At 31.7% G+C, this 17,909-nt stretch overlaps 1 protein-coding gene across 1 annotated transcript; it reads right to left on the reverse strand.

The window, feature by feature from the left end:
* Positions 1-1,582: 1,582 nt before the first annotated feature.
* On the reverse strand, positions 1,583-17,248 carry LOC105333216 (uncharacterized). The gene is made up of 16 exons (XM_066073760.1): positions 16,999-17,248; positions 16,031-16,134; positions 15,471-15,616; positions 14,867-14,966; positions 14,388-14,494; positions 13,668-13,769; positions 12,930-13,071; positions 12,414-12,578; positions 11,883-12,016; positions 10,269-10,408; positions 9,979-10,034; positions 9,253-9,388; positions 7,852-8,124; positions 4,763-4,969; positions 4,324-4,416; positions 1,583-1,958 (listed from the first exon to the last, which is right to left on the reverse strand). Exons 1-16 carry the CDS (start codon positions 17,126-17,128, stop codon positions 1,765-1,767), a joined length of 2,229 nt encoding a protein of 742 aa, XP_065929832.1. The 5' UTR covers positions 17,129-17,248; the 3' UTR covers positions 1,583-1,764.
* Between the last annotated feature and the right edge of the window lie 661 nt (positions 17,249-17,909).

Here is a 17,909-nt window from a genome sequence, read left to right on the forward strand (position 1 = left end):
AAAGGAATTTCCTTACAACGACATATCAAGAAGTCAGCAAACAAAGATAATATCTCTATTCCATATTCACGTAATAATATACCAAGTTTAAACAAAATTATACTGATAAATATAATTTGAATTCAACAGGTAAACTTTTACCCATCAAATCTATAGGTATTTAAGTGAGTTCGAAGGTTTACACTGTTGGTGTAATTATTATCGAATATTAATTAGATAATTAATGAATCTATTTCTTGGAATTTGATTTTCAGCTGCGTGTATCAATTTTAAACTTTAAGACAAATCAACGAATAAAATGATTTGAAACGTGTCATACAAATTTGATACGTCTGAAGTCAGAGGAATTGTGTTCCATAATAAAAAATAATCACACAACTATGTTATGTCATGCGGGTTCTTGTTGCATTTACCAATGAATGATGAAAGAGCAGTGACCGGTTATGGACTTGTTCAAAAAAAGGTGTTAAACAGGGTAAATACTAGTACATGTTATAGGCAGATACATCTTATCAACGAGGCAAATTCTTCTACATCATCCAGTTAAACTGTTATTTGTCCATGCTTATATTTGTATTGAATGCGTTTATTGAGGTTATATGATTGAATAAATAAATCATCAGATCAACCTGAGAATTTTTGATATAATATCTTGACCATTAACTTTTATTAGTGAAGAAAAAATCTGAATATTTCAGCTTTAGAATGAATATGAATTGTTTTTATCGTTATTTCAGAGCTTTTTTGTCTCGAAGAGGATTATATAGTTAAAAAATGGTCAAACCATTCATCCCCTATAGTCGATGATGCTGTCAAAAGATAAATCTTATCAGCATTGCTGTATCAGTCTGTTTTTATTTGAGCATGGTTACAACTGTATTGTATGTATTTAAATTGCGAATTGCAATGCGCCTAAGAAACTTTCAAGTTACAGGGTAAACTCTGCTATTCAATCAACTGAACTATAACTAAAAAATTAATTTAATTTTACTGAATGACACAACTCTGCCATTTAGTTTCAATTCTTTACTTCTAGTTAACATTCAGTTACATGAATGACAGAAATTCTTCCCCTTTTTTTTCTTTTTTTTTCTTTTTCTTGTTTCTTTTATCACCCTGAACAAAATATTCCTAGACCCAAAAACAAAGCAAAATAAATTTAAATAAATAATATTTATTTGATATTAATGGTTCGGGTTGTTTAAAGCATTTACAACTTTTTTGTTACGTTATACATTGTGCTTTCTTTCGGTTTTTATATAACAAACCCCATTTTAATTCAAAACGATCTAATAAGTTTCATTTCGGTGTCCATTCTCTAACATTAAAGTTAGAAATGCTGTCCGTTATTAAGAATACAAAATAAGATGTCCATTCCGTAAGAGAAAGAAGTGATTGATATCGTGGTATATATATCAAAAACTGTCTATTCTGTAAGAGTAAGAGCTAACCTCAGCCCAACGTCTCTTGACCAGTTCTTTATCTCACAAAAGGAATAATTTTCAGTTTTTCTCCTTAACTTAGAAGCAATAACTGTGATTTGAATAAGTGGTGTTTGTGTATTGGTATATTCATCCAAATATTGATCAAACACAAAGTTCCTCATGAGTCCGTTCATATTTTTATTTAATTGTAAATTATAAATATAAATGTAGCTTGGTACATATGTTATATAGTAATTGTTCATAAGAGGACACTTCCCTAAACTATAATGGATTAACAAATATAACAATGACAGATAGCAGCTTCGACCTCTGAGATCCTTTAACGGTCACCAAGACTGAACGGATCATTCCTCTCAAGAGGAGGAGATATAGTTGCATCTGGATGGTCGTAAGCATCTGAAGTAAGGTAGTTTTCGCTGGTTTTACTCTTATCGGGATATATAGCAGCAATAAGGTCGGTTGTACTCTTTTTGTTTATTGTTTGGCTCACAAAGTCATCTAAATCCGGTCTTTCTATAAAAAATGAGATCAAACTATATACAATGTTTTAATTTCATTCTGTTGTTCAACTAATGAACAATATACACATAGAACTACTTGATGCTTCAAAAAAATGTATGCATTCAGTGTGTTTCATGTGTTGACAACCAAATCGAAACATTAGATCGGATATATCTGTAATGACTGCTACAAAATCCTAACGGTGTTTTTAACATGTCACTTTTAAAGTTTTGCTTTTAAATCAGTACAAGTCGTGTACTAAAGTGACTAAAATTCTATGTACCATGTGCGATTCATGTCGATTGTATGAAGCTATCACTCCACTCACAGAGCATGACCATTATATTGACAACTTTGAGCATGCTTAAGGATGACGTTTACTCAGAATGAAAAAAAAATTCACTGATGATAATGAAAAACCATATATTGTGTGTTATAGACCTTTGCTTGTATTGTTATTTTTCACTTTCAGAAAAGTAGGTCAATGACCTACTTTTTGAGTTAATGGCCATTGAATATTTATTGAAAATTCAAGAAAAATCCCATAAAATTTTACACTACGATTGAGATTTTCTTAATTATAAAAATATTACAAATAATTAAATACTTTAAAAAATAAGATACAGTTTACGAATGGTAGTGGCACTAAATAAGTACACAACATTAAGATTTCAGCATCAATTTTTAAAAATAATTCAATCCGAATTTCCTCTATCAGTTTTCAAATCCCTACCCATTTTTGATTTAATTTTACAAAAAATTGAAAGATGATAATACAAAAACATTTATGATATTGAACTACTTATACTGACCTTATTCTGTTGGCATAAAATTTATATGAGGTCATTGATCAAAATTTTGAGATATTATGTCTTTTATCGTTTTTAAGCATTTTTCAATATTATTATTATTCGTGCCATAAGATTATTTTAATGAATAAATGAGGTAAAACCAACGGAAAATATGCAAAATTACGTAGACTTAAATATAAAATCCTAAATTTTAATATTAGACTACTGCCAAAAAACTTTTAGCAGAAAACAAAATCTGCAAAATTTAGTCCGAATTTCCTCTGTTTAGCTAAAAGTCAAATTTTGTTTGAGCATAATTCCATAATAAAGTAAAACTATGGAATGTTTTGTCAATAATAATTCATTTCATAAATACTTTTTGTGTTTAGAACAAATTTTACTCATTGCATTGAACTTTTTAACAATCGGAATTTGAGAACTCAAACCCTCAGTAAATAACACCCTTAACTGAATGTCGTTTTCTCAAATTTCCATATTATAAATGTTAATTTTCCTGTCAAATACTGTATTCCAATACAAGCATCTTCTGTATACAGATATTTATTCGTCCCCGTTTTAGTTTCGTCCGATTCGCTCTCGTTATGAGCGGGCGATACTAAAGCTGGGCAAATTTCAATGTCACATGTTATTTCTCTTAAAACACAACTGTGTATGGGTGAATTTAAAATGGTGCGAAACTGTTTGTGAGTGTAGAGGGGCAAAAATACAAGATGCGAAAATGTTCCCGTATACAGTATTTTGCGCTAGTAGTGCTGACCATGCAGTCTTAATAAAATAATGGTTTCCGACTGCCAAGGCAATTTGCAACAAATTGCAACAAATCTTTGTACGAAAATGTAGCAGCACTTTTATGTCAATAACAGTGTTCTGGTATCAGTAGCATTCAAAATATAGAATGGTTGTACACGCTATCAATAATTAATCACGGCTACTTTTGAAACATCGTCGGAAACCCATGGTCGGTGTCGCTTTTCTTTTGTTATTTTCTTTGAATTCGAATAAAAAAAAATTAAACAAAATGTACGTATTCTGTATGTTTCATTTGGTGACAACAAAATCATAATTCAAATCAGAAATGTTGGTATCACTGCTGCAATAACAGTTGTGTTTAACGTCTCGACTTTGCACCAGGACAAGTTTTTTTTACTAGCAATGCCCCAAACTGCGTACAAGATGCGATTCATGCCGACTGTACGATGATTAATGGGTGTCAACTTGCTATAGTTTACTTCCATACGTTTTTTTTTTGTTTAATGTCAATGGAATGAATGCTACTTTGCATGTCAAATACAGTATCAAAGTATATGCATGTTTTGCACTGTTAGTCCTGACCAGGCAATTAATATGATGGTTTCGTATTGCAATGGTAATTGGCAACAAATAGCAACAGCAACTTTTGGTACAACATTGCAGTAAACACTCTTAAGTCAATAATTGAATGTACTCAGATATCAGTGGCATTAAAAATTACACGTATAATATACTGCTTGCACAGTCTAATTAGACTTCTGCTCATCTTACGTCAAAGAGAAATAATTGTGAATGTATACCCCCAAAAATCGAACCTTTCTCATCCTGATTTCCCACAGTGCCGGCCAATTGTTTTGCATCCGTATAAGAATGAAATATAGGGTTTCCTGATACTTTTTCCTGTGATCCTGAAAAGAGACATTATTTTTTAAGCATTCTGGTATAAGCTATCATTCAGTATTAAATGTTTGTGTTTTGATTTCATTAGTTTCCGTTTGCTCCGGTAATATGCGTAGTAGAGGCTAGTTTGCTTATGTATATTAATTTTATTTCTTGTGCATATTACACCGACCTATTACTGATTCATTACAATGTAAAATTTGTGTATTATTTTCTTCGTAACATAGCAGACATGATGCCCCAAGAATACAATTCTTGTTTGCCTTTTCGCATTTTGTAACTAAATTTACGCCAAAATGTCAATAAAATGATTTAGCAGCTCTAAAGAGAGTTGTCTAAAACATGTATATTTACCAAAAGAACTTCCTGCTTCCCTTGCTATCAATATTTTCTTATAGACACTAATTGCTTTTTCAATTTGTTCCTTTGAAGTCTGAAAGCTACCGCATGTTGGGAAATTAGGAGGCGTACGAACCATGTCCCCGGTGTCGCCTTCTTGAAGAACAAGAGCCATACCCTGAGACTGGTGGTGCCCAAGGTGGCTGTGCAATAACCAGAAACCTTCAAAGAAACAGGTAGACATATAATAATAATTATAGTGCGGTTTCATTAATATCCTGGACATAAATTTTGTGAAAATCACAGTTTCGAGGATACAATACTCATATCATAATATTTGTGGCCAATGATTCTGAAAGTACAACACTATATTTGAAATTGTACCTAAACATACATCTTCCAAATAATAGGTAGACATATTTAATAATTATAATAATGCTGTAGTTTTACTAAAAGTCGTTGGCATCATGAAATCTTCCAAGTAATATGTTAACATAATAGAACCTTTTTAAGAAGAGCTTGGACTTTGGGGAGTTGTGTTAAACAGCAATGTGACGTAGGCCTACCTATTTCAATATCAGCCACTCAGCCACGGCTCTCTGAAATCAACAAGATTTGTCTCGTTTTTGAGCTAAGACTACGCCATCGGTGCATATTCCGATGGAAGCTGCTTAATTTATAACTTGTTTTGATGCAAGAAATAGATAGCTACATCCTACTAAAAGTCCAAGGTCTTGTTAAAATGGTTCTAATCGATATCTGTAGTTTCATTAATAGTCGTGGGCATCAATTTGCACATTTTGTAAAAATTTTCAGTTCTAGTGATATAGAAATTCGTGGCGAATGATTTCATTAATACAACATGGTACTAGAAATTGCATTTCAACATTAATCGAATTTTATTTCATGGATTGACATCAACAAATTCCTTGAAAGTTTTTAGTAAACGAATATTTATGAAACCAGAGTAGTAATATTGAGTAAAACGATATGCACAATCAAGCAGGAACAAAGAGACCTGTGCAACAAGGCCCCTTCTTAATGAAAAAAAAATAATAGTTTCGAGGATACAATAATCATTTCATTATATATATATATATATATATATATATATATATATATATATATATATATATATATATATATACCTCTTATGAACATAAACCACTAAACTATGAATCAGAAATCAACTCTAATGGTCTGCTCCAATCAACCGTTAATTTAGTTTTTTAAAGGGGCATGGTCACGATTTTTGTCAAATTTTATTTTTTATTTTTTATTATTTTCAATGCTTAAAGAATGCATTTCTAATGATCGAATGAAATTTGGGTGCCAGTCAGTGAGTTTTACGCAAGATACAGGGCTCAGAATTCGTCATGTAAACAAGACTCGTGGCCTGTTGTCGTTTACATAGGTTCAATATACCAGTAAAAACTCTTTTTCAAGCTGATTTGTCTATCTTCTTATTCATTTTAAGTATAATTAAACAGTTCCTAACGATTAACACATTCATTTAAGTTTTTGAACATTCAAAATGTAAACAAAAGCTTTGTTAGAATTGTAAGCTCTGTAACATGCTTATAACTCAACAAATGACACTCAAATTTGGTTGCTTATTTAAAATGCCCACCTAAAGCATTATAAAGATTAAAATCTAAAGAACAAATTTCGACCAAAATGTGACCATGTCCCTTTTAACTGTCGATTAACATTTCTAACGTCCCTACTTGTTTTAACACTTTAAACACAAAACTCTTCACTATTAAGAACATCTCTTTATATGATATTTTGCAATTTGTTGTGATTACAGCCGTTTCATTAATATTCGTATGTATTTAATTTCGTGCATACAACGAAAATCAAAAGTTTCAAGGATATGTAAGTTCGTGGACAAAGATGCTATGAAATTATTAGTACAAACTGAACACTGAATTTCGAGAATGAACTTTATAGCGACATTTAATCAACAACAAATATTGATGAAACCATAGATATAATGTTTAAACGTTACAAAACATCTTATATAAGAATTGCTGTTATACTCTGGAATTATTAAATTTCATGGTGGCTCAATTTTCGTGGAATTCGGGTACCTCTCATCCACGAAATAACGTCCTCCACAAATTGATAAATTAGAGTAATAATGTCATATTTCCTCTGTAGGTATAAGAGAATACATGAAATTACGTCCCACGAACCTGAAAATTTTTAGTAGTCCACGAAAATTGGCCCCCACGAAAATTAATGATTCCACAGTAATTGATTGCTTAATGTGTATCGTATATAGTTATAATTATTATGTATATGTGATGAATAAACGTAAGCGTCAGAATGTATATCTAAGCAATGAATAAATCTAAGCAAAAGATGCTGATTTCAAAACATTGAACGAAATATTGTTAAAGTAGTAGCTCCCTGCAAACGTTTTACCCAGTTGTTCGGTGAATGAAACACTGGTACACTCAGATTGCCTGCTTGTCTGATTTTTAACAGTTTAAGGTAGTTTGATGGCTAAATAAAATATTATAAATCAGGACTGCGTTTTACTAAAGAACTTCCAACCGACTTCCAACCAAATTTATAAAAGCTTCTTAATGATAAACAACCAGTTGTTTTAGTACTAGTAAAACATATTCTCAAAATTGTAAATATTTGATACAAATTGTTTTCATTTATTTTCTACGTTACAGATCATTCTATAAAAACTAAAAAGATTTACGACTCTAACGTAAGTTCTTTTGAACAACACAGCCCTGATCTACCTTAAATTGGTAACTAGGGATTTTTTTGGCCATAAATCATTATTCAATTTTGAAAATATTAAATAGCTGGGCTAAAAAGAATATTAATATAAATAAATACTTTCTAAATCATTGTATACTATTAGAGCTCTTTGTTTTTGAGGAGATAAATAATCATTTAGTCTAAGATGATAACAACCATCTAGCTTCTTTCGAAACAGTTCACAGCTAATTACAGGTTGGTTTTTTTTAACAGATATTTATTTTTTCTTTTAATGTTTTGATACCGATTAAGAAAATACAAATAAGTACGTATTTTGGCTTTGTAGTATCGCGCTAAAAAATAAACAAGTAATTATGTACCTGGATTATTAGCGTAAAATCTAACTATAACATAGCCTCCCCATGGAATAGTAACTGTGTCCTTTATCGGGGGATTTTCCAAATTTAGATCAGGTACACCGTTGTGCCATGATGGAACCGTCCACGTTGCTTTAGTACAGTGGTCGTCTAAGCATTGTATATCCTGGTTTGGCGCGATAGCGATTCCAATTACTGCATCATATTTGGGGTATCCTATTTTGACCACTTGGAATTGGTGACCATGTAAATGAACTGGACATGTTTCTTTAAGACCTATATGATAACAATAAAACATTTTATTTATTTATCAAAGCCAAAAAAAACGGCGTATAAAGATTTTATTAACATCCACCGCAAACCACTAAATTCTCCACTGAAATATCATAAGATATCAACCAACATTTGAGTTATTAGTGGGATAAAGAGCTCATAAATCTTTGTTATGTACACAAAGCTCAGGTCATTTTTTTTTATTGTTTACATTTTGAGTTTCTCAGGTTAAGACTAAAAATGAATGTGACAAATGCAAGGAACGGCTTATCTGTGATCAAAACTAATCACCCTAAAAAAAGAACTCTGTACAGCATGTTAAACCAAAGTAAACAAAAACATGCCACAAGCCTTGTTTACATAACAAAGAATTGTGAGCGTTGTATCTTGCTTATAACTCTACGACTAACATTCAAATTTTGATTGATCATTGAAATGCTTGTTAACAATAAAAAAAATTTAAAAATCAAATTTGACTTAATTTGTGACCATGTCACTTAAAAAAAAGAACCAAATTTCTGAATACTCTAAATGCTACATAGATGGTTATCACAGTCAAAAATGCAAATGAAGATGCAAAGAAACTTTTGGCATACATCTGAAAGAGGTAACCGTAAAAAGTTAAATTACAGCGACACGTTTATCATTTTTTATTCATGTAGAAGACGAAGCAATAAAGATAAAAAAAAACACATTTCTTCTCAGATGTCGCAATACATTTGTATATGTTTTACACCTCTAACATGAAATTAGATGATGATAAACAACTATTTCCTTTGTTGATGGTCATTTGGCTTGTGGAACATGTCATAGTCAATGGCTATGCAGAGAAAATACAGAGATATATTTAAGATCACAAATCGGTAAACTATTTTTCATAGTATTAACATCAGGAACTACAATGTTATCATTTACTGTTGAATCAAAAGATTTCGTGGTGGCTCAAATTTTGTGGAATTCGTGGGTACCTGTCATCCACGACTTAATAAATTAAGGTTATAAAGTCATATTTCCTTTTATATGCATAAAAGAATATACGAAATTACTTCCCAACGAACCTGTAAAATCTAAGCAATCCACAAAAATTGGCCCCCGCGAAATTGAAAGATTCCACAGCATGTCTAAACATACCCTTTGAAAATGAAAATAAGACGAGCTGAACGAGGTTGTTGAGTCCGAGCTTAACTATATGAGTACATGTACAGCTCCCTGCAGCTTGGCAAGATGGCTGCATACACGATGTAGTTCCTTGATTATTGGGATTGGACTAAAATATATATATATAAAAATAAATAAGGGCCATATTCGATAAAGTTTATTATCTGGCCAACATGTAAAAATATTTTGTCAATAATGTAAAAAAATATATATATATAATATGAATTATATATGTTTTTGTCGTTCTATATATTTAGTGGATGGATTAAAAACCTACAACTTTATAATATTTTCGTACATGAACATATGAATTATTGTAGTACTGTATACAGGGAAATATTCGCCCCCGTTTTATTTTCGCTTCTTTCGCCTTCGTTGTCAGCGGGGGAATTTAAGGCTGGACGAATTTCAATTTCTTAAATTATTTCTCTTTAAACACAATTTTGTCTTGGCGGTTTCAAGACAGGACAAAACCGTTTGAAAATGAAGAAGGGTTAAAATAACACTGGGCAAAAATACTAGTAACCCTGTATACAGTAGGTCAAATTCTAACCTTAATCCCCCCAAGCTACTGTGGCGTTAAAAATTTATTCTGGAGGTTTTTTTCACTTTAGTGCCTATTTCAAGGATGATTCAATGGCGATTGAAACATTCAAGTGTATAACATTTATATATTGATGAAGGTGATGAAAAACTTACTTGCAAAGCAGAGCTTGGGTAAACAAAACGTTTTCCATTAATTGCCGGGTGCCCATCTATAAAAGTTAATCAAATGAAAATATTTAATGGTAATTATTATTATTATCATCATTATTATTTGTATCATACAAAATACACAATAATTATATCAATTGCATATACATTTGTAAACTACATGTTATATGCAAATATGGTATATAATACAGAGCAAAAAACGTACCAAAAATGTAACTACTCCCAAAGGAATACTTGTGTTTTGAGCTGTACAAACGAAAACAGTGTTTACTTACTGTGATTATGAAAATGAAGAAAAATTTCTTGAAGCTTAGTTTTACTGGTTTTAACAGGAACCGGAAATCTAGTAAGCACCTCCGCAGATGAACGAATATCCTTTATATGCACATTTTGTACATTACTTTCAAAAGGTTCTCTAAAGAATACAACCGAAAAATACAACAATTCATTTACCTGTCATATGAAATTCAGTATAAAGTGTACGCTAAAAAACCAATTGAATACATATACATTTGTACATAATTCATGAAATAGTAATACTAGTATTTAACATTTTCTAATGTCTCTGTCTGCGATAGAACTGTCTACAAAATTAACAATAATTCTAAAATTCTATTTTTTTTTTCTTCTTCACATAAATCATTTTAAGAATAGCTTGGACTTTGGGTAGTTGGTGTTAAACGCAAATGTGACATAGGCGTGTCTATCTCTTTGCCGGTCACTCAGCCATGGCTCTTTAAAATCAACGTGATTTGTCTGGCTTTTGAGCTAGGACTATGCAATCATTTGCATATTTTACTAAAAACTAGCGTCCTTTTCTTTCCTTTTTCCTTTTTTCTGTTTTTGGTATTTTCCATTCACCATTGCATATAAAGATGTTATTGGTATACATGTTATCATGTATATCATAGAAATATATATCTATATATTTTATAATAATTTTTTTCATTTGCTAGTGTCTATATATACACAATTAGTTAAAGTTATGTGGGAGAGGATAAAGAAAGAAAAATTGATAGCAATATATACAGGAACATTGTATTTGAGAACTTAGACAAGTAGGAATGTCAAACAATTAGCATCCTTTTTTTTTTTTAACTTTTTTGATGCAAGAAATGGATACGTTCTTCCGAGAGTCCAAGTCTTGTTCAAATGGTTCTAATTTTATCATTGGCACATTGCCAGAAAATTCGTGTTATGATGGAACCCCGTCTGCGCCCCAACAGTGCGTCCTTTGTGTCATTTGTGATTTTTTTTTAACTATACGACGTCGTTCGCTTAGGCATTTCATTCGTAGTCGTATAATTTCACAGACAAAGACACATACTGGAAAAAGTATTTTTTTATATCAATATATACTAGTACATAAACTTATGCTACATTGAGAGCACGCGCTCAACAAACTTGCAAAGACTGACCTAACAGTCACTACTGCAAAACATGAACCACTTACCACAGATAGTTTACATACATGTATTTTTATTCAGTTTTATGGTTTGAAAATAAATAATCTTTTTTAAAAAGGTGTAAATTATATCAACAGTTATTTTTGTTTTAAAGTTTCAAACGTTCTTAGACAGTAAAAAACAACAACAACAAAAAAGAACCCTGTAAACAAACTTATATTTGCGATGACATTATTTCGCGATGACTAATTTTCGTGAGTAAGCCTTAAACAGACCTGCGTTGTTATAACAAGCAGACGGCAAGGACCAGTTCACGACGGCGAGGCTCTCGCGAACTGCGCGAAATTTTCTCGTTTGCGAATAAAAGTTTACAAAAAAAGCATGATCACTAGTGCAAATTTTTTCGACCCCAAACATGCAAATATTTCAAACCACTCTTCCTCTTCTTTCCCCTGTCAATTAATTTGATTTTTATTCACTTACCCATACAATGAGTTCAGAACGTGGCACGGGTTGGTCACAGTACAAAATCTAGGTACTGAAAGGGGGATTATTAGCTGGTTGACCCCTTCGTAGTTTAAAACAGCACGTGTCAATCGCGGCTTTTGAAATATTCCCTTCAAAGAAAAATAAAATTTGAAAGAAAAAGTTGTTTAAGCTTTTTTTTTTTAAAAGTTACATTCTTAAATATGACTTTCTTTGTATGTATGTCACTTGTTGACAGTTATGGTTAACAAACTCATTCTAAAGATGGTGATCAATTTTACAATAAGCGTAATTATAATCAGAATTATAAAAAATATAACCACTGATGATAATAAAAATTACCTTGATATAACTTATGCTACTGATTGTAGAGATACTTTTTATTTTCAAAAATATAATTTTGTTAATTATATTTTTTTTCAGTAAAAACAAAATGTATCCATGCCTCTTTAAATACGCCTTTTGGACAACTGAAACCCTAAACAAACGTCCATTTAACGTTTAAATTCATCAGCTACGTAATCTTACTTGAAATGAATACATTGGCATCGTTTTAAACAGAATATTATAGTTGTTTGGAGGACGATTTGCTGTTAGTTTGATGTCAACACTCTCGCCGGGACTTATAACAACAGCGTCACATTTCTGGTCCTCGACGTCACTTCCGTCCAACGCGACAACAGATATATTGTGCTACAAAAGACAATACTTACTTCAAAGCTAACAAAATTGGCTAGTTTAAATACTGTACACTTAATTTTGAAACAGCAAAATTATATGATTAATTTGAAATACTGTATATCCGGGTTTTTTCGCGTTTCACAAAATTTGCGAAAATGGGGAAAACATGTTGCGTTTTTGATTTGCGTCAGTCATTTTTTTTTGTTTTTGCAACTTTAAAAGTGACTTATAGAGAATAATACAGGATATAATTTCTGTGAATCCAATATTTAGCGATTTGAAAGAGGTCGCAGAAAAAGCGAAAATTAGATAATCGCAAAAATTACCGGATATACGGTATATACGCCTATGCTATTCTTATACATTTTCAAAGGATATATGGAACGGGTGCGCAAATCCAGCGTTGATGAATCTGAACCGATAGGTTTTCATTGGTTGTACTGTAAACGTCTCCAGGGGAATATACACTTTCTCACTGTTTATGGAGTTTTCATCAGTGTATCTTCTACCTTGAAATAGAATCGCATTTCAATTAAACGTTTGATTAAAGATTTTTCACCATTTGATTAAATCTATTTACGGAATAAGGAATCATTTTTTGAGTACTATGAGGTGATAATTTTTGGCGGGGCGTGGTCAAATCCGTTAAAATCCGAAGGGCTTTATTATAATAATATTCTCCTCATAATATTCAAAAAATGATACATTATTACTTATATTTATACAATTTTCAGCAGTTCTACAATGAAATAATTATAGGAATAAAAATAAGCAAACCCCGCTTGCGCCCGTTATAAACGTCATTTGAATTAATATATTGGACTGTATCGCACAAAATCACAAACGCACTAACGCACAAAATCGATACGTAGTGTTATCATAGGCAAATACACTGGAAAGTGTAAATATTTTTAAATATTTCTTTTCCATAAAGTCAAGATAAGAAATAATTTTCAGAATTTTGTTCTATTTTTGTTCTATTAATAATACATTTATTCTACATGTATTAATTATTGTCAAGTATTCGGAGTTTCTAATTTCTAAAATGCTATGAAATACCTATAATTATAATAATCAGTATCAAAGTATTCATACTAAAACCTACCTCTGCCGTTTACTAGTCCAACATTAAGGTAGAAAATATTCGCGACTCCATCTGACATGTACTGCGCGGGTTTGCAGGCTCCAGCGTAGTCTTCCAGCCTTTTTTTTTTTTTTAAAATTAAACATACACACTGCTATAAAAAATTGTTTTAGAATATTAAGTGTAGAATCAAATAGATGAATGTGTCAAAACGATATTGTTCATCTTTTCACAAAGCGTTTAATGGTCGATACAGTCGGTCTTCAGTATTCAAATCAATGGAAAAATAAAAAAATGATTAACCCCCTTAACACCACCCCCTACTTCCTTATTTTTAGTATCTGATCAGGACGCCTTAAACGTAAAGACAACTTTTGAGGAAGGCGTACAAGTTAATTTCACCCAACTAAATATCAAAATAACAAACATTTAAAAAAGGATTGGAAAACAATCAAACTAAACACTGAACCAAAGTTCTAAGTGTTCACTCAATAAAATGTATTAATAATGATCAATAGAAACTAACACATAATTTTTTTCTTGTCGTTTGAATGGCTTGATTTACATCTAACTCTCAAATTGTTAAGAACGATATTGTGGTATTAGCCTCTGTTTGTGACTCAAGGCATGGACATTTGCTGGATATCATAAACACTGTCTTAGTTAGAAGTTTTGTTAAATGTATGTCTTTAATTGTGATTTAAGACTGTTTTGTCATTGTGATTTCAGAGTGTTACCCAAACAGCTTGCCCCTGTACGCCTCTGCTGTTTCTGCAGCTGACCGCTTGGTCCAGTCTTGTATAACCGCGAAAAACTCGCCGTGGTACTGCTGAGGGGAAAATGGCTGTGAGGAAAGGGTACTAGTATTTGTGATAGTTTGTAGGCAAAACAAAAAAGGGTGAAAAATATTGGGACATTGAACAAATATCATCATCGTAAGTTTTGTAAAAATTCAATTAATTTATCAATTCGCGTTGGTTGCCAGCTTGAAACTTTATTATGATATAGTATAATCAGGGTAGCACTACATTGTGTAATCATTAGTTATTATATACAAGTTTTGCATTTTTGGTCAAAAAGATATGTTCGAACGATTTAGCTCTGATTGAGAATTACGGTATGTTAATATCGTTGTTGCTATTTATGATGTTGAATATCACTGTGTAGGAAAATAGAAATTAATCATTCACATAATTACAGTTTATATTATATATACCTGTTTTGGGAGCACTATGAAGGCCCCCGAGAGTCCGTCGTTCCTCATGGTACCTGTGTGGGCGTGGTACCAGTGTGTACCCACAGGCTCCGCTATAAACCTTAATAAATTAATACAAAAATAATCATCCTTACCTTCGTTTTCATGTTTATTATTGTTTTATTTTTTAAAAACGGAAAACCATTAAGTAATTTATGCATTAAGGTATATGTAGAAAAGTCAATGTAATCCAACATTTATGATCTCAGGAAAAGGTGATTAAAATATCCTAGTATTTTGGACTTCTAGCGACTTAAAGTTATAAAACCCATGTCTTTCTTGTTGTCTATAAAAGCCCTTAACAACTCTCAACAACGTTTTTAACTAAATTATACATTTTAAAAAAGTTGATTGACTTCCATGTATATAGCTAAAGGAATATGGCTGGTGGTTAATAACTTCTTGACACATGCAAACGTGTGGTTTAAAATTGCAAGATAAACTTCTCACTCAGGGGTTGAAAAATCGGCAATATAGCAAAGCACTACACATTTTATAACTGGTAGATTAGCAATGAATCCAAATGCAATTTTCAATTTATACAGCAAGCATAGTATACATGTACCTGTATTCGAACACCTGCCCGGGCATGATGGGACACTGAGATATCATGGAGGCCCCGTCCATCCATGGGGTCCCTCTCTGTAGGATACCGTGCCAATGAAATGCCACACCCTCCGTTTTTAACCGATTATGAACACGAACAGAAACCTGCAATATTGAAACTTTCAAGATGTTGCACTAAAAGTGTAAAATCAATTTAGTTTAACATAAGATTAATTAAATCGATAAAATTTAATTTTTTATCTTAATGACTGTAGTTATCCTTAACCATAGGGAATGATCATCCCACAAACTCTAATGGTAAAATATAACCTCATTTCTAAGATCCTATACGGTGGAAAAATGTTGAACAACTTTTGTTATTATTTGCAGGATAACTATTTGACAAATAAATGACCATGCACACCCATATGCATTGGTAAAAAATTATGCAAGAAAGAATGTATGGCTGCATGCTGACGTGTCATTGAGATGACAAAATACTTTATTCTTGCATCAATGTCAAAAACATAATTCAAATGCGTCCTGTGATTGGTTTAATTTTATTTTGGTGATACTTACCATATCTCCTTCTGTGACGACTATATCGGGTCCTGGAATCTGCCCGTTTATAGCGTATACCATTCTATAATCTCCATCGGCTGTACTGACCAATTCTTTGAATTCTAAGGGATATCAAATATTGTGTGATCATTTGAATTCGTGGGGGCCAATTTTCGTAGGGTGTGGAGTTTTGCTTATTCGTGGGAACGTAATTTCGTGAATGTGTCAGTTTTCAATTTGTATCTAATAATGCATAGGTATGCTCTGGTTCATTACAGTAATTGTTGAACATATTTTTCCTTCAAGCGTTTGTTCAAAATTACGAGGGAAACCGGTGTGTCAGGGGAAAAAACCCCACGCTTTCTACTAAAATTATGACGCAATTTTTTTTGTACGTTATAAAGCGCAATGTGTTCATTTTTTTAATGAAATACATCAAGCTTGAATTTCACATTTTGAATTCCTTATCGTTTCCTTTTTACAAATGAAAATAGTATGCCATTAGTAATATTTCCAAAAATCATCAACGATGCATGTGCATATGAAAAGAAAAGAAATTGAGTTTTTAAATGAGGATATCGATACGTTAAAAACATATTGGATTTACCAGAACGCATGTATGTATGTTAATAAAATTAGCATAAAAAAGTATGGGTTTATAAAAAAAAATCTAAATACGTAATTGAAAAACACGAAATCATTTAGAGCCATTTTAACAACACCTAGGACTTTCAGTAGGATGTAAATATATTTTTTTCTTGCGTCAAAACAAGTCTAAAATGTCGCGGGTTTAAAGCGTAATATGCATCCATTGTGTAGTCTTAGCTCAAAAAGCCAGAAATATATCTTGTTGATTTCAAAGAGCCATGGCTGAGTGGCTGACAATGAAACAAATAGGAGAACGTCACATTGCCGTTTAACACAACTACCCAAAGTCCAAGCTCATGTTAAAATGGTTCTAAAGTACATGTAGAAATAATATGAACCTGATAGTGTGACTACCGTGTGTGTTTCCTTACAATCCTTCGTTGTGGACCTTCTTTTGACAAACCCTGTAGAGTCCTGGACAATTGGCTGATACTCTGGGTCCTCGGAGGTCTTATTGTACCACATCATGGTGAACTTGTAGTCTATTGTCCATTTGAATTCACACACATTTTCAGAACAAGATGGCGACCGTCTCACAACGTTGCATCGACTTCCACAAAAAATCCAGGAAAGATACAAAACAAGCAAGCACCAACACATTTTTTTTAATTTTTAAGTTGATTGGGAAAAGTTTAATTTGAAAAAAAAATTGTTGAGACTAAGAAAATGTTCGCTGTTAATCTCTGCTACTATCACATGTAAACATATTTGAGGAATAATGTAAAAAATAAAAATATTGCATTCAGGGTCAATGACAATGTTGGGATTTTTCTTTTAAGCAATGAAAATTTCCAAATGCTTTAGGCAAAGATTGATATATGGACTAGTTGAAAAACCAAGTTGTGTGTCTGGAATAAAAATATATGCACTATTTTTAATGAGTATTTGAAAAGTTTACAATTGATAATCAGAAAAAAAAATTTACTAAACAAATTAATTATGCTCGATATGACAACAACTTTTGTTGTATAACAAGTTTTTGAAATGTTAAAGTAAATATATGCATCGTTTAAAATGGTTACGTATTAAAACCAAAAAAATGAAAGGGGTTGATGAATCACCATACTCAATGATTATTTGCGTACATCAATCAAAAATCGAAATCATAATCAAATTAATTTCTATCTGGAAGTGTATATAATAGACAGGTAACACGAAAAAACACCAGCCTTCCAAAATAGACAATTATTGTCTAATTATACCATATAGTTTAGCATTTTATTTCCAAATTTAAAAAAAAATTAAAGAG

This window comes from Magallana gigas, chromosome 10 (assembly GCF_963853765.1).
Source record: "Magallana gigas chromosome 10, xbMagGiga1.1, whole genome shotgun sequence".
NCBI lineage: Eukaryota > Metazoa > Mollusca > Bivalvia > Ostreida > Ostreidae > Magallana > Magallana gigas.